Source organism: Sander vitreus, chromosome 1 (assembly GCF_031162955.1).
Source record: "Sander vitreus isolate 19-12246 chromosome 1, sanVit1, whole genome shotgun sequence".
NCBI classification, from domain to species: Eukaryota; Metazoa; Chordata; class Actinopteri; order Perciformes; family Percidae; genus Sander; species Sander vitreus.
This window is the reverse complement of record NC_135855.1, coordinates 39,208,890-39,226,717: the sequence shown is the minus strand read 5'-3', so window position 1 is coordinate 39,226,717 and position 17,828 is coordinate 39,208,890. Positions and strand designations below refer to the sequence as shown.

The 17,828-nt window shown below is 42.0% G+C and overlaps 1 protein-coding gene across 12 annotated transcripts in view; it reads right to left on the bottom strand.

Annotated features, from left to right (window-relative positions):
- The window catches only part of ppfia1 (PTPRF interacting protein alpha 1), a 50,353-nt gene that overhangs the window by 3,550 nt on the left and 28,975 nt on the right, over positions 1-17,828 (bottom strand). For 5 of the 12 annotated variants that reach the window (XM_078255569.1, XM_078255577.1, XM_078255560.1 and 2 more), the window contains 19 exons: positions 17,812-17,828; positions 17,559-17,690; positions 17,350-17,412; positions 16,609-16,688; positions 15,767-15,917; positions 14,859-15,082; positions 13,514-13,745; positions 9,365-9,489; positions 8,730-8,902; positions 8,500-8,593; positions 7,402-7,413; positions 6,071-6,152; positions 5,763-5,963; positions 5,341-5,403; positions 2,288-2,463; positions 1,854-1,951; positions 1,272-1,447; positions 1,075-1,143; positions 195-363 (listed from right to left, as the gene is read on the bottom strand). The exon at positions 17,812-17,828 is cut by the window's right edge and continues 67 nt beyond it. In XM_078255569.1, the coding sequence (XP_078111695.1) occupies positions 195-363; positions 1,075-1,143; positions 1,272-1,447; positions 1,854-1,951; positions 2,288-2,463; positions 5,341-5,403; positions 5,763-5,963; positions 6,071-6,152; positions 7,402-7,413; positions 8,500-8,593; positions 8,730-8,902; positions 9,365-9,489; positions 13,514-13,745; positions 14,859-15,082; positions 15,767-15,917; positions 16,609-16,688; positions 17,350-17,412; positions 17,559-17,690; positions 17,812-17,828 (2,337 nt within the window). Of the gene's footprint in view, positions 1-194; positions 364-1,074; positions 1,144-1,271; positions 1,448-1,853; positions 1,952-2,287; positions 2,464-4,147; positions 4,259-5,340; positions 5,404-5,762; positions 5,964-6,070; positions 6,153-7,401; positions 7,414-8,499; positions 8,594-8,729; positions 8,903-9,364; positions 9,490-13,513; positions 13,746-14,858; positions 15,083-15,766; positions 15,918-16,608; positions 16,689-17,349; positions 17,413-17,558; positions 17,691-17,811 lie in introns of those variants that run through there. The other 7 variants (XM_078255631.1, XM_078255622.1, XM_078255657.1 and 4 more) reach the window with 4 other exon arrangements.

Here is a 17,828-nt window from a genome sequence, read left to right as displayed (position 1 = left end):
GCAAAGACATGCCGTTAGTCACAGCATAATAAACAAACAGCACAGCAGCAAAGCCATTCAAGAAGAATTAAGAGTACATGAGCTGATTCAGCGCCCGTCGCAGATGTTCTCTACTTTAGTAAGTAGCAGAAATGACAGAGCACTATTACATACATACACATGCACACACTTGTGACACTCTTTTCTCTGCTTACCGTCCATCGGGCTCCTCTTTGGCTGCATGGAGGGAGACGCCGCGCTGCTACCGGTCACTCGGAAGTTGGCGGGCAGGGTGTCAGACGCACCCAAAGACACCCCCCTCACGTCTTTGGGCCTGAACTTCTTTCTCCATGAAGGGGCTCGGCGGAAGTTCTTATCGTCATCCTAAAAGAAAGGTGGTCGTGGAGGAGGAGGGTGGAGAGATGGAGAGAGGTGTGTAAAAGGTAAGCGGTCGTTTAAAATAATAATAAAATTTTTTTTACTTCTCACTCTGTTTGTTACTGTATGTCTAAAGCCCCTTTCACGCATGCACTGCAACCCTGAATGTATCTAGACATTATTCGGAGGAGCTGTATGTGATAACGCAAATGTTTGTGGCCAGCTCCCGGGTACAAAATCTGTAAAATGTCCGACTGAGCACATGTGTGAATAGAGCAGCTCATTGTCCGGAGAATTCAAAGTGAGCGAGTGGGCGTGTTGATGACCTTTCTATCAATCTGCTGGCACGAAATGGGAATAAAACAAACATCCGAGGTCGAAGAAAAAGAAGGGTGATTTACACGAAGATGCCACCAAAAATATCTAACTGGAGAGACGACGAGATTCGGGAACTACTGTCCAGGAACGGCAAGAGACACTGTCGTTTGTGACCAAATTACAAACCGGCTCGTTGACCGCGGTGTAATCCGCGTCATCTCCTTCCTACAGCACGCTCCACCCAGGCGCCACCAACTGCCTAAATCAAACGGAGTATTTCCAGGAAGTGAGAACGCATCTGAGATGGACAATCTCCTGTTGTGTGCTACATGTGTGAAAGGGAATCTCCGGACACGTCCGTTCCTGAGTTCATATGAGAAAAGAGCTTATGTTTGTCACCTCTTCCATTCTCCTTTCTGTGCCAATGGCCAGCAGGCTGTTGTATTCACGCTCGAGAGCTGCTCTGGCCTAGAAGAGAGAGACAAGAGGAGGAAAGTTCACCCATTTGAATGGTGGAGACCAACTTACATTTTGTCATGTACTGTATATGGATAGGAGCTGTCTGGTTGGTGAAACAGCTGACCAGCTGTGTGTACCTGTGTGTTCTGCGTGGGGATCTGCAGCAGGAGGGCCAGGGTGTTGTGATCGAAGGTTTCGTCCAGGGCGAGCAGCGCTCCATGGACGCCGCTCTCGTAAAGGTTGCTACTGTACTCTTTCAGCCCGATGGCCTGAATCCAACCGATCACACGCTCATTACTCCACACCAGCACGTCTGAGGGGACAGTGACAGAAATCCAGCTTAAGTGTAATTCAGAGAAGACATTAGGGCTGTCCTCGACTAAAGAAATTCTTAAGTCTATTACTCATACGATTTTGTTGACCAATTGATTAGTTAATTTCCTCCAGAGATCTGTAAAACTGAGTTTCTCCACAAAGAATCATGCAAAAGCAGCACTTTAAATCTGGCATTTACCAGATATGTGCTCATAAGTCATTCAGCATGAAAAGGCATTCAAAAAGACCAAAACGAGACAAATTCACTAAGTAATTCACAGAAGACATATAACATGGAGTCTTATAGTGTCATTTAAACAGATAAAGAAGTGGGTACCGGGCACACGTGTCACTGAATCTCTAGAATTTAAATTGTGCTCACAAATCAGCCGGGTGTGTGTTACCTTGAAGTTCCAGCTGACAGTCTTCCCTTCTCCTCTCCAGCTCCTTCCTGTCATAGTTGAGCCTCCTCAGACACATTACTCCACACTGAAAACTGTTCCTATTGCACGGACACAAACACAGTTGTTTATTTGGATCCCCATCAGTTGTTACCTTGGCAAAAATCTACTTGTTACATTGACGTACATTCTTTCTTTCGCATTAGTACTTTACATTAGTATTTCCCAATGTAACAGCATGGCCCCGTTTTAAGTTTAACAGTTTTTGGACAACAATCGAGGTCTATGGCACAAGGGAATGAGACAAAGCTTTGGATACATAGACAATACTAGTTATGTGGGATAAATGTAGTGTTAATGTTGGTCTCTTCAGGGCATCCATTAAGAATAAAAAGATGAAATAACACTTGTGTTATCCTTTAGTTGTTGCAATTTACCTGTGGAAGCTATCCACCATTTTGAGCTGTCCCCTAAGGTCTTTCTTGGTGAGGTGGTCGAGCATGCGGGCGTCCACCAGGGACTCCATGAAGTAGGAGCGGTACTGCGGCAAACCCAGGCTGGGCAGCCACTCGTTACCAATCCACTCGTGGTTCATGTCTCCGTACGCCAATGTCTACGATCAAAAAAGAGATGGCTTAACAAGGATTTGTGAGAGTGAGTTGAAAATATGGAAAAGAGACTAATTTCTAATCCAGGATATAATATATAAAAATTTTATATATATATATATATGTATCTTTTTTGCTTTTCTCTACGTCGGTAGTTTTTTTAAAATAAGAATGATACACCTATCTTATCTTCTTTACATTGGCTTCCCATCAAGATCAGGATTCATTTGTTCAGACGTATAGAGCCTTGCATGGTCAGGCACCTGTGTGTGTATCTCTGACCTGCTCCATCCTTGTATTACCAGTAGGTCACTTACTGGTCTTACTGGTGGTCTCTTGCGCTCGACTAAAAAACTAACAGGTGGCCGTGTCTTTGAAGTGGCGGCTCCCACAATGTGGAACAACCTTCTTATACGGTCTGTGGTCTCTGTGGACGCTTTTAAAAAGCAGCTGAAGACTCACCTATTTGAACAGGCCTTTGTCTCATGTTAATGTTTAACAGTTTTACTCTTGTGAAGCACTTTGCGACTTTGTTCTGTAAAAAATGCTATATTTAATAAACGTATTATAATATATACACTACCGGTCAAAAGTTTGGGGTCACTTAGACATTTCCATTCCACTCCACTACAGACAGAATTCCAGCTGAGATCAGGTGCATTGCTTTTTTTAACCAGGGCAGCAGTTTTCAGATTACATTATGTGCTTACATAATTGCAAAAGGGTAATAATTTGCAATTATGTAAGTTCATAATGTAATCTGAAAACTGCTGCCCTGGTTAAAAAAACAATGTAACTGATCTCAGCTGGTTTCTAAGTGACCCCAAACTTTTGACCAGTAGTGTATATAAATTATTTAAGGGGGCTTAAAAACCTTGACTGAAGGTACCTGAATCAGTCAGAACCACTAGATGGAACTACTGAGTTGCTTCAAAAAAAGTCAAGCAACAAGGAGCAAGACCGTGCACCAAAATACATTTTATTGAAAAAAACAAAAATCTGAATTATGATTTAAAAATAACACATGGGTTGTGTTTTTAGAATTTGCAGCATCTCTGGAAGTTATTATTATTATTTTTTTAAATACTTTACTTTAGCCTCATGGTAATGAGGAGAGGATCTTCTGGGTGTAGAATCTGCCCCCCATCTAAAGTGCACAGTATTGCCAGGGGTAGATTGGGCCAATTCTTGAAAATTAGGATTTTTTTTGTACAATGAAGATTTCTTTAGGCTGCTGAAAGGGATGGGAGTCCAAGGACAGGCCATAAGACAAGCCGCCAGGTCACTGTCGGAGGCTGCAGAGCGAAGCAGCAACTGCCTTTCGGCTAAAAAAAAGAAAAGACCCCAACTAGGGAAGGGTATCGATACCCATCCCTAAGCCCAACTGGGCTGTAAATTGACCAACAAGAGGGGTAAAAGCGGAGGGTACCTACATACGTACCTACGGCGTAGATTTAACGCAGGACCCTAAATCAAGCTTAACAAACACAACCACAGTAGTATTCAGTGTGAATACCAGTTCAAATGGTTCTGCTGTGAACCACACTTAAGGGGCAAAACTGAAAAATGTTAATGGTCCACTCCAAACATGCTTGCTGTAACTGTCCCCTCTGTGAAAAATGATCTGGAAATAAATACAGAGGAAAAACTGACCTCTCTTTTATGAGATACTTAAAAAGAACCAACGCTGACTAAAAGATGGTGTTAAGAATAGTAGAGTTCAGAAGGTTTATAGAAGGAGTACAGGTGGGTTTTGGGGGAATGTGTGCAAACCTGGGCCCAGCTACCCTCGTCATCCTCCTGGTGTTAGCAGGGTTAGAGTGAGCATGGTGAGAAGAACAGAAAGGCGAGGGGTTAGTGAGGCAGCAGTGCTGGTTAGAGCAGCTTAATGTGGAAAATATAAGTCAAAGTGAAATAACAAAGTCAGACAAATAAACGTTAAGGCAACAAAACTATAACAAATTGTAGGAGTGGATGATAAATAAGGGATAAGCTCCTCTATTACGGATTATTACTATTATGAAGTTTACTTTTTTAATATCAATAAATCTCGTAAATATACTTCTGAAAATCAATTGAGAAACTGTATAGTTTTTAATAAAAAAACAGAAGTGTTTTTGTTTTAGGCAGATCAAAGTTATTTCATCAAATTCATTCAAAAATCAATAAAAAAAAAAGTCATATGCAAAATAAAAGACAGTGCAGTAAAGCAGCCCACACTGGTTTTAATATGACAAGATATATTGGAGCGAGAAGCTACCTCGGGAAAGGGTAAGGCAAAAAGCAGACTAATTTATATTGTCTCGCTGTATATACCTTCATATCGCCCAGCCCTAATAAATTACACTGGTCCAGAAAAAGCTATCTTAAGAAATAAACGGTTAAGGGGGACAGTGGGAGGAAGTCTTTCATGCGTATTCCCGCTTGTTCTTCTGCCATTTTAGATACCTTGCTCTGGCTGGCTCAAGTATTATTTATTCATATGTAGAAACTGCAGTACACTTAGCAGTAGGTGTCTTTCTAAGCAATTATACAGCAGTAACACACATACACTCAAAACACCAACTAATGTTAAAGCGGAGACACACATACAGTATGTAAGGTCTAAAGGAAGAGACAAGAAAACTACTAATACCAACACCGAGGAAAGAAAAATAAACCACAAAGAATAAGGCCTTGTTTCAAGTTGCCTAGTGAGACGGCATTAAGTCAGATTAATAATGGACTGATCAACAAAACTGTGACAAAGTGTCAAACATTAATATATGCAGTGTACAATAGTAAAGTCTGGTCTGTCCTGAAGGCAACTTGGAACGAGTCCCGACAGTCACCATCACAGAAGCAAGAAGCCACCAGTGCCCAGCCAATCAGGGTAGACTAACCGTGGGAGGTGTGGCTGCCAAACTTTCCATTTCTTCATGTGTGACCCAAACGTTTCCTGTGGTCTGATCATTCGCCACCCCCCAATTAAAAGTGAGAGAAGTTTGTAAAGAGAGAAGAGTGATGGAGGACAGAAAAAGAGAGCGGAATGGAGAGATCAAGAAAGATTTGTTCATTTATTGTTATCAATGTTAGCAAAATAATCAAGTTCCCATCATTAGTACATGATAAGAAAATAAGTAATTAAAATGTTATTGTAAAAAACAAGTGGCATGCACAAGAATATGTAGACAAAGAGCTTAAAGGCAACATCAAGACTTTGGATAGGCAAAGTGTCTCAATATTATTAGTATTATGGTGAAAAACGTGTGTGCGTTAACTACAGAACACATCGACCCAACAGAACAAAGAAAGCGATAAGTACCGTTCTTGATGTTGGCGGGGCAGAAGGGCTGGTGAGAGACATGATTTCCTGGATGGCCAGACGAAGTTTCAAACGATGCAACGGGTTGCTGATACCAATCTCCCTTTGGATCTCTGTGTCCGATAGCGCTGACATAATAGCGCCGCTCTTCACGTTGGCACGGCATGCAGCCACGTACCAGGCTGGCATACCCACCCACAGCTGAAGAAGAAGAAGGGGGCAGACGAGAAACAGTGCCATCGGTTAACATGCTGATGGTCAGGTTAATGGTTTGAATGGGTTTCGGATCAATTGTGTCTGTGTCGTACCTCCAGCCAAACCACAACAGTTGGTCCGTCCCACTGGGCAAATGGCAGGCCCTGCGTGCGAGCCTCCTCCAGTAATTCATGCCTGAGACACAAAATATATATTTAAGCCAACATCCAAATGTGTTCACTTGCCCAAAAACCCACAAACATAGCCATACACCCAAATCCATCATAAACTCCCAATATGCACCCTATCAAAGTCACCTTTAGAACAGATATGCACACAAAACCAGCGACATGCATACTCAAAACAGAGAGCAGGAGTTTGAGAGAAAACAAAGAAGTTGAAACCCAGGAAGACTCAAACAGAGACATCCTCATCTGGAAAACCTTTGACAGAATGGCATTATATAAAAGTATTAACAAAACACGGTTTGTCAAAGCCTCCCCAGTCCTTTTCAAGCTTCGACTATTCAGGTTTAACCAGATGGGTCTTTTGTTAAGCCTCTGGAAGATGACTGGATTCAGGATTGAGAAACTTCATTAGTCAGAAGTCAAAATAGTTTTCTCCCAGAACCAGTGCTTTGAGAGTCCACTTAGAAAAGGACTTTAGTATGGATGCATTCCTCTACGACTGTAGGGGACTTAACATGCATAAAGGGAAGTATTTAGGGCAGGAAAACTCTCTATATTCTGTACATCCGTTTCATGCACATTCTCAGTTTGTAATGAAGGAACAATGCCATTTAGCAGAGAATCCCTGAAAGGGTTTTAGGGATGTAAAAGGCAGTTTCTAATTTAGGTTCTCTAAAAGTAGGTAAGTAAAAACAAGTCTTAACTGATGTTATAACATAGAGAAAGTGGCTGTACTTGGCCACTAGATGGGGCTGTATGCCCCATATCACTGATAAGAAAAAGCTCATCCTCTGTTGGGCAGATCTGCCATTCTAAAAAAAATGTCATATGTCCAAAAGCATGTTCTTAACTAACAACTTAGCTTCAAATAAATTCGGACATTCACAGCAACACAGCGATTGTCCTAAAGTGTATCATATGATAATTGTTTTTCAAACTTATGTACAACAAAACTCACAAAAAGGCAACTATTTGGTTAAATTATTTCCATGATCTTTCCTTTACTTGTAGTGCATAACTTCATGCTCCAACAGGAAAACTGCGAGAGGAAAATGTGTCACTCACTAAAAATCAGCACACACACATTCCTGTTAGTTAAGCTCCTCTGTGGAAAGCAGGTAAAGAGCAGCATGGAAAAGCCATCAGACATTCGAGGGGACAGTTGTTTGGGGTCCTCAGAGTTATTGGTGAGGTCAACTTGAAGCCAAGAGTGGAAAGAAGATAAGGCAAAGCAAAAGCAATATGAACCAACTTACCCTGTCATTGGACTACACATGGAATGAGAAGGGGATGATAAAAAAAGAAGAGGGAGGTTGACAAAACAATAAATAGAAAGAATGAACGGATACTGATTTAAGCATGAAGGCAAAACAACATTTATGGTGTTTGCAATATGGCTGCACAAAACTAAGAATGAAGGGGGGGGGGGGGGAAACATAAAACCGTTATGGAAATGACTGGGTGTGGAATGGAAAGAAGATGAGCTGATAGGAGGAAGCGTGAGCCAGGTGGCGGGGAGTGATGAGCATGTGAGCCCGACCTGGACTGCAGCAGGAGCACAAGGCCGACAACATAACACGCATGGATATTATTAACAGTGTACATCAATATAGGCATCCCAGCGTTTCCCCTATAATTGTACAGATTTTTTTTTTTTTATGCAAAAATAACGCCAAATATACATGTGTGTATATTCATTCTGCAGCGACACACCGCCGTGAGTCACTGAATGAGGTAACTGTCTGTGGTTAGTTCACATCTGTAACAGCAGGACAGTCAAGTGTGTTACCTAAACTGCTAGAGTCAGTTGAACAGGTGAAGAGAAGATAACGTTGATGGTAACGTTAGCCTACCGGAGGCATTGCCAGATTGATCTCCACAGCGCTGACGGATTCTGTGTTTTGTAGCTGAGCTAGATCAGAGACGACTTGGTTTAAACCGATCGGTGATGCAGCTTTGCCCTTGTTGTTCTTCGTGAACTTTGCTGGAAGTGATGTAATGTAGCGTTTTATGTGAAGTGAGCACTGCGTGGGACTCGGTTTTAAAAAGCAGCCTTTTAAATGCGGGAGTAACAGGTGAACGATCTTTAAAAGTGACATTTATGTCGTGAAGTGTGGTTTATGTGGATTTCGAAAAGTAACCGATACATATTTAAAAAAACTTTAAAGTGTTAAGTTCAGAATGGAGTGTGGTGTATGTGCACTACCCACCCACCAGGCTAAAGCAGTCAATCTAGGGGAATCCCTACATCCTGTATATTAGGGTGGTAATCATCTTAAAACATTTTCATTCTCAGTTTACATAAATTGTGGAGACAGCAGAGGGTGTGGGGGGACGGTTAGGAAGACACTTACTTTTTCTGCAGCTTCCGGTTCTTCTCTGCAGGGCCTCCCAGGGTGCCCATTCCTAAGCCATCCTTAGGAGAGCTCTCTGACTCAGGAGTGCCAGCTAGGAACATGAACACACACCTTGTTCAGAGATCTGACAGGAGCAGGAACACGGCAATAGTGGTAGTGTGGAATTGCATTACATTAACATAAACATGTGCTGTGCTGGAATAACAACCCTGTTCCTAGTGCCTGACCTTGGCTGGGGGAGTCCTTGCCGGGAATGCTGGGTCGGCCCTTCTCCTTCTTCCCAAAGAGGCGTCCAATTGAAGACTTGATGCTCTTCTTCTTGGCTGCTTTGTTGAGAGAGTCCTGGCTGCTGTTACTACTGCTAGGGTTACTACCCTGGCCGTCCTGCAGGCCAGCCAGACTATGAGAGCAAAGGTTAAGTGATTAGTAGGGCTGGGTATCGTCCAAAGATTTCCGATACCGTGACTTTGATACCGGTTCCTGAACGATACTTTTTTCGATACCAATTTTATAAAAATCCACTTTAACAAAAAGAAATAACATTACGGCACAAATCTTTTCATGTATTTTTCAGCTCCTAATACGTGAGCCCCGTCTCTGTGCGTAACGTAGAGTCTTTCCTGCATGCCTCTGAGACGTGTAACGTTAGACAGCCAATCCCACGCATTATTAGATCTTGGTAGAAGCATGCGGCATGCTTCTTGGCTCACTCAATACTAAGGAGGCAATTCGGTCGGTGCCTAAAAGGTATTGAATTCCGTGATAAGATAGAGAGAATCGATAGACAAATCGTGAACAGGGAGACAGACTGAAGAGGTAAGAAAAAAATCCAGTTCCTTCAGGCGACAGGCACAGGACTTACCCTCGAATGTCTCTAATGTCCTCATGGCTGGCAGCATGCCCTGCCTCCCTGTTCCGGCGCATGGAGCGTGGAGTGGTGGGCGGTGACGTCTCACATCGGATGGTGGCCTTGTCATCCTGAGCAGACTGCATAACAGTGAGAGAGACGCGTGTTAAAGAGTGAGATCTTTCCAATTTCACTCCGTACAGAAGTGAGTAAGACATGATGACAACATCCTTTATATAACACAAGCAGCTGAGTGGAAAGCTGCTTTATTAAAGTTACACTATACATTTTGTATGCGCCAAGGAACTACACTCCCAGTGGTCTGTGCCCAGTCCATACATGCTATATATCAATACGAGATAGCTCACTGTAAATAATACACTTTAGCAGGAATATATTTAGGACTGCAACTGACAATTATTTTCATTGTTGATTAATCTGTCGGTTAACCGATCAGTTGTTTGGTCTATAAAATGTCAGAAAATTGTGAAAAAGGTCACCACAAAAGGTGATCATAACAGGAGTCCCTAATGATTTGATTGTAACACCTTTATATGTTCAGGAATGGGATTTTGAGTTTCAATTTGCACAAGATGGCACATTGTAGGAGGGGATGAAGAAACTAATTCTGAACATTGTTGATTACACTTGGGGGCTTTGGTTGGCAGAGGAGGGGAGTGAGGATAATAGACAGGTAGCCGACAGAGCCCAGTAAAGCAGGTCTCTAGTTTACCTTCCTGCGGTGCTTGCGCAGGTCACTAGGCTGAAGCATGGCAAAAAAGGAGAGAGGAGAAAAGCAGTTAGTGAGACGCACAACAGACCGGCGGCGGAAAACAAGCCATGCACAAACACACAAGCGCAGGAAATCAGAATAAGATTTAACATCACACACACACGTTTGGTGTTTTAAGCCCCCAACGACGCCTTCCAGGCAGCGCGGCAATGGTTACGTTTAGGGTTAAGGTTAGCTGCCCGGAAGGCGACGTTGGAGGCTTAAAACACCATCGAGCACACACTCTAGAGACCCAGATAAATTGTCAGTTTAGTTGTGAGATGTGCAGTGAAAATGTGCAGTTCTTGGGAAATAAAGTCTGCAGGAGCATCACCGCACCCGAGCAGGAGACACTGCAAAACAACCACGCTGAAGGTTGGGTCAGGGTGGGAGGATGGGTGCAGCCTAGCTCAAGGAAATCAGAGGGAGGAGAGGAATCAAAGCCTTGATGAAATCTATTTGAATAATTGACCAAGTAGGGAGCCAAGCAGCACTTCTGCAAGTGCATCTGATTAACACCAGAGTGCTGAAATCACTCTCTCAGCTCTAAACCAGTTAGCTTTAACGTTGACTGGTTTTGCTTTATGTTCTATAACATACCTGAATTTATGAACCAGAGTTGTTCTAGTCATATTTTCCACGTAAAAGGGGGGAGGGTTTCTTTCCCCGCTGCATTCCACACAGGCCTGGCATTAGCAGAGCAAATAAACCATCAGCGTGCCACATTTCTATGGGTGTTTCTGGTGCCCCCCAGGAGGAAAATACCTAATCACTCATTTCCTTTTCTCAACTGTCACACTGAGGCCAGGGCAAGGAAAAAATTAGTGAGCTATAAAAGGAAAACAGGAAGAGGAAATTGAGGGGGTGAGGAGAGTTTATTTAATCACCCAAAATGTTCCTTTTCTTCTAGTGTTTTCTTATTTAGGAATTACGACTTTTTGACTAGTTTCACTCATGCTTTAACGACAGATGTGATAGTTTACCAAGATTAAAAACAGAACTGTGTTAAGGCTGACAGTCATTTCTTAGGCATTATCTGCCAAAGTTAAAGCAGCACTCCTTTCATGTCTGCAATGCTTTACAGCCCTCAGTCGATAAACTTCTTGAACTGTTTAAATTCCTTAAATTCCTCACTCAGCAGAACAGTGTGCCAGCCCTTCACTACAACAGTTGAATTAGATGACTTAGATTTTGTATCCATAACTTCAACAAATAGGACACACTGCAAACATAAAAGGAGCTTCTAAAACTTTAGTTAATTCTTGCAATCGCAAGATAACAAATTCGTGAAAGGACTGACGGATGAGTAACACCAGCTCCAGTTTTAACAGGGAAACCAATGGCATTATACTGTAGTGCTTCCAGAACCTACAGTTATTCCAAAAGGCAGGCGGGGTGTTATCGATGTTCCTAATGTGACACGGTAGGGCTGTGCAATTAAATGAATTTTAAATCGCGATTTCGGCTCCTGACAATCACAAAAACAATATAATCGAGAAAAACTTATTTTGCACATACCGTTTTGTAAATAATATGAATGAAAAACGGGAAAAGTATTAAGGGAAATTTCACAGTTCAAGGTGTTTTCACTGTTCAACTTTTGTTTTATTTTTAAGTTCAATTAATGCAACATCTTTCCAAAAATGAATGCGTAATCGTGTTAAATAATCGTGATTTCAACATTAACCAAAATAACCCAAAATATGATTCTTTCCATAACTGAGCAGCCCTATGACATGGCTCTACAAGTTGGAGCAAATGTTAACTTGTTTTTCCTAATTGTTAATGCTGTATAGTGTACAGCACAGCGAGATGACTGTAAAACAGGCCCCAAGAGACAGCATTACCCAATATAGAATAACATATCGGTGACAGCCTGTTACACTGAACTGTGGTCAAAAGAAAGGCCGTCCTGTGCGCAGATTGGAGCTCCAGATGTAACACAGGTGAGCAGGAAGAGCTCACAGGTGCAAAAGGGGTGTGTGCTCTCCAGTTTCTAAACCAAAACAACGTTTTTGTTCTGCTGGTTTTCACCATAAAAGGGAATTCTGGTGACTGTTGAAATGTGTGTCCATTTAAACACATTGTTCAAATATTCACTAGAATATTCATATAAGACCAAGATTGGTCTGAGCATCCACTCTTTGGGTGTTACTCCGCTCTCACAGAGCTTAATCAAATGATGCCTTTTGTCTACCTGCTAAATAACCTGTGAAGCACTTAACTATTTTCACTATGTAGACTATCACAGATGAACCTACAGCTCTTTTAAACACTCACTAGCTTGGCATATGTGTGAAAAAATGCCAGTATTTAATGGGACAATTTGTCATCTGTAGCCACTGAAAGACCCCTACAGACCACAAACAATCTAATTGGTGGTCATAACATCTACATCTTATAATTTATTCCCTGTTATATATTGTTCTTATTCATAGCCAGTTAATATTTCATAATCATAGTTAATATTTAATAATCTATTGCACTGTTCAATCCCTGCACTGTTCACTTTTGCACTACCACCATTGCACACAGTCTACCATGGCACCTTATCATGGTCATTGCATTTCTGTGAGTGATTTTTACTCTTATGTATGTGTGATATATGTGTTTATGTTTGTTGTGTTATGGTTGTCTAAGCTACTGGATGCCTAAAATGTCCTTCAGAATGAATAAAGTATCTATCTATCTATTTCTTCTCATTCATAACATAATATAACTTGATTTAGTAAAATGTAACTAAATCAGGTTATATTATGTTATGAATAAGAAGAATTTGTTTGTTTCACAAACAAGGTCCTTCTGCACGACAAATGCGTAACCGCAATTATTCTCGGAGCAAAGTGATGACACAATGGGGGGGAAAGCATCTATTATTAGTATTTGGAGATATCAAAAGGAACAGAACGGAGAGGAAGAGGCAGACTGCACCCACCCGGGGAGGGAAGGCAGGGAGCTGTGGAAAGATCTGCAGGTACCTGAAAGTATGGTGCACAGTTATAGGGTTGAGGGGGGGAACTGAAGCCAGTTGCACCATAGGGCAGGTAAGTTACTGTCTGCTGGGAGAGGGAGCTCTGGATGATGTTGGGGTCATAGCAATAGTGCTACGAGCAAGGGGCAGTTACATATGCACATGGTTACATACTCCTATACATACACACAACATATTAGTACACTAACCACACTGATGGGAGGAGACAGCATAAATACACAAAATCAACATGGGAAGGCAGTTTTAAGGCTTAAATGGAAGAACACGTTCTGGACGTCACGGTGTTTCGGTCTATGCTAGTGTTAACTGAATGAGGCATTTCAGAATGGAAGTTAAATGTGGTATTCGGTGCAGTTGTATGATCCTGGTTTGGGAACATTGGAAAGTAAAAGAGTTTTACCAAGGTCATGACACCCATGCGGTCCATTTCTCTGTTGGGGCTGCGGGGAATGCGTCTGGGGGTGGAGTGGCCAGAGCCTGGGGGAGAGTCACCAAACGAGGAGCCCGCACAAAGTGACGGGGGGATGGAGCTCATGGAGCGGAAACGTCCTCCCAGGCTATCGCCGCTGCCCACCCTGCACTCAATCTCCTCTGCCCGGATGGCTGTGCTCTCCTTCTCCTCCTGGATCATTCTGCAACGATAAAGGAAGGAGTAGGTAGAGCAAAATAACACACTAGACAAGGTTACATTAGTCTCGCATTGCCAGACCTATCTCCCCAGTGCTGTGGAGGAAGGTCTGGCTACAGCACAGATACATTCTGAGATAGGAGAAAAAACTCTCTGGGTTGTTTGCATTTCTTTAAACCAATCACAGTCGTCTTGGGCGGCGCTGAGCTCCGGACGCAGCGACGGTGGCTCTGCTAAATAGTCTCAGGAAGGAACTTGTTTTGGTGGAACATTTGCACCCCGCTAAAGAAAATGCCACATACAATATTAAATTAAGTGAACTGTTCAAACAATACAGTAACCTGAACTATTTAAATTAGCTGGATACATCACGTCATTAGCTCTTACCAGTGTATCACCGTGTGTACTTCGTCCACAGCAATCTGTCCCAAAACGTCCCAGTTAGATAATAAATGCCGTCAACATATTTTTTGTATATCTTTACAATCACTCCACAAAAGAATCAAGCAGGCCTGCCTTGTTGCATGATCCAAATTTTCAATTCTTTTTTTTTTTCAGCACGTAGCTTGTTAGCTTGAACATTGTTGTTGTTTCCCTAAGCTAACGGAGTTTGAGAACGGCAACACACAGAGAACGGAAGCAGAGAGACATTCAGGCACTGTTAGAAAAGTTATGCTTGCTATAGTCTTTGCTTCATTTTAGTGTTAAACTATTTGCATAAGAAACTGTGCATTCATTTCTGTTTCTCATGTGATAATCATGACTATCACTGACCTTGTGGAAAGCACAGAAAACCCCTGAGGGCGGGGCATGCGGACGAGACGTCAAGACCAGAGATGAGAAAGTTTCTCTTTGTGTGATATTATACCCTTTTCCCTATAAAAAGCTACTGTAAAAGACTATCGACAGTCATTTTTCTGTACTTGCGCTGAAGTGCTGCAAAACTGACTCTACTTGCAAGTAAAAACGAACTTTGAGAGAACTCCAGTGATTTTGTCCATTCTTTGATAAATAATTATCCTAACAGGCACTTATCCTGGAAAAGTGCTTCTGTTGATCCAGACTAAGGTTACATGAAACAAGGTTCTTGTTCTGGTAGCTGTGTGGCTACTGGTACCTAATTTCATTGTTGATAGCGTCCAGCTGCTCCTGCAGCATTAAGGCGAGGGTCTGTGCGTCAGCCTGGCCACCAGGCGACAGCAGGTCCACTGAGCTGAATATCGTCTCTCTATCCTCCTCCAGGTCCGAGGCATCCATGTCACTCTCAAAGGCCTGGGCCACATTCGCCAGCACGTTGGCCTGCTGCATGCGCTCCCACTCCTGCTCGTTCAAAGTCTGCACCTGGATTCATTCATACAGGTGTAAAACAGGAGAGCGAAAAATGGAGGGAGAGATAAGGATACCAAGAGTAAATCAGATATTGAAAGCAGGATAAGGACATTGTTGGGAGAACAGGAGAAAAAGACAGGGAGAAAAGGAGGTTAGCTGGATATTTGTCATTAATGCACCACAGACACAAGTAACTGTCACGGTTATCTCCACCACACTGACTTACATGTCGCTGATGTCCAGAGTGGATGCAAACAGAAAGAAATGGAGAAGAATAAAGTCATCAAAAAGAACTGAAACAGGTAGAAGAAAGTAGGAAAATGGAACGATACAAATAACACGCGTCACGAGGAAGACAACACAAAAATAAAATAAAGAAAAGCTTCCAGTAAATTCAATTATTTAAAAAAGGAGGAAAGATCACAAGAAAACCTTCATTGTTTAATTTGCAAGTTGTTAAACAACTTATAAGAATTTGCCAATCTTCTTTTCAAATGTACTAAACCTAGACACACGAGACACACATCAAATTCTCACTTTGTCATTGGATTAGATGCTTGTTGTTTATGCTAAAGTCTCAGCCTAAATCCCGTGGACACGGAGATGTTCTCCAATGTTAAGAAGTAAGTTAATTAAATGGCCGATCTGCCAACAGCCTGACGCATTCCTTTAATATCAGATGAGCTGGGAGCTCACCTTGGACGGCTCGTCCCGGAGCGCTGCGATCCGTCCCTTTTGAGGCCGTCTCAGCACAAGAGCGCTGCCGTAATGGTCCGAGTTACTGTCCATCATTGAGGAAGCCGACACTGGATACCTGAAATCTGGAGTGCTGCCTAGCTGAGACCGTCTGGGGGGGGGGGAGGGGGGGGAACACATAAAAAACAGTCAGAGGGATGAAACTAGGGCTGCTCAGTTCTGGAAAAAATGAAATCATGACGACGGTTATTTTGGTCAATATTGAAATCACGATTATTTAACACGATTACTTGTTGACTTTTGGAAAGATGTTGCAGTTATTGAACTTAAAAAACAGTGAAAACACCTTGAACTGTGACATTTCCCTCCCGTTTGACTTTTTTTCTTCCATTTAGAACACAATACAAAATAACAGTAACATAATGTGCAAAAACATCTTTTTCAATGAATCTGTTTTTTGTGATCGTAAAATTTTGATTTCAATATAACTTTATTGTCAGTCAGGGCTGAAATTCTTTTTGCACCCCTGGGTAGCTCATATAAAAAAAGAGGACATAGACATAGATACATAAGATGATTAACACCAAAAAAAAAAAGAAAGAAAAAAAAAAAGCATACATGAAACATTACCACAAATAACAAACACCCAAGTAAGGAAACAAAGCATACATGTATAACAGAAAATGACATGAAGATACACACAGACAAGGTCTTGGAGACTTGTAACCCTGAATAAATATTACACTGGATTTAATGTAGCTGGTTTAACAATAGGATAGATTGATGTATAAAACTGTACAGCCCTAGTTGAAACCATGAACTCTTGAAGTTAACTGGCTTACCCATGTAGTAGGGAGTTGCTCCTGCTCCTTCCCTGCTCGTTCTCTGCCCTCATGGTCTCAATCTGGATCAGGAGCTGCTCCTATAGGACAGGACGTTTACAGACATAGTGATCACTTGATGGAGATACAAAGTCTGCATCCAACATCACTAGAGCAACTCCAATAATCAAAACACATTATCAGAAGCCACAGACACAGGGGCAGAATCTAATGAACTTTAAACTAGAGATGGTCCGATACAATTTTTTGCTTCCCGATACCGATACCTGAACTTTTGTATCGGCCGATACCGAGTACTGATCTGATATCAGTGTGTCATATTTTATTTTATTATGTTTTAACAGCTGTATACTACTATCTCTGTATGGATGATATGATGTGTAACAGCTGTATAGTATTATCCCTGTATAGGTGATATGATGTATAACAGCTGTATACTATTATCCCTGTATGGATGTGATATTATTTCTATCTTTGTTGTCAGTCTGGCTCAGGTTAAACTCTTTCTGAAACATGAACAATGAACACCACAGAACCTTCTTTTATTCTGCACTTTGACAATCAGTTATAATTGAAAAATAACATAAATAAACTACTTTAACGTAGATTTTCTTTAGGGCTTTATTACGTGGTATCGGATCGGTGTATAAACTCCAGTACTTCCCGATACCGATACCAGCGTTTTAGGCGGTATCGGAGCCGATACTGCCTAAAACATCTCTACTTTAAACAATCCCTTACCTTTTCGTGGTGAGACTCCTCTATCAACTTCTTGGTGTGCTCCAGTTCTCTTATCAGGGCATTCTGAAAAGAGACAGGAATTAGCTGACTGAGAAACTATCCATAAACCATGACATATGATGTCATTACCACCTAGTCATGGGACACACATAGTGGAGGAACAACAAATATCGATTATAGCAAAGAATGTAGTATGATGTATTAGGCACCTTATCCTCCAGAGCAGACATCCTCTCTTTGAGGTGAAGCTGGAGTCTCTCGTTGGACTCTGAGAGGAGCTTGTCAACCGTCTCTGACAGACGCTTGTTGTGCTCCTCGTTCATCTTCTCTCGCTGCCGTGCCTATACAAACACAAAAACAGCATTTTAATAAAAAGGTTCACATGTTGAGAGTGTCCTAATGGCAGTAAAACTGTGAAGAGTAAGCCAAGTGCAGTGACAGCAGATTTCTCCTCTTCCTCACCCTGAGCAGTTCCTGGT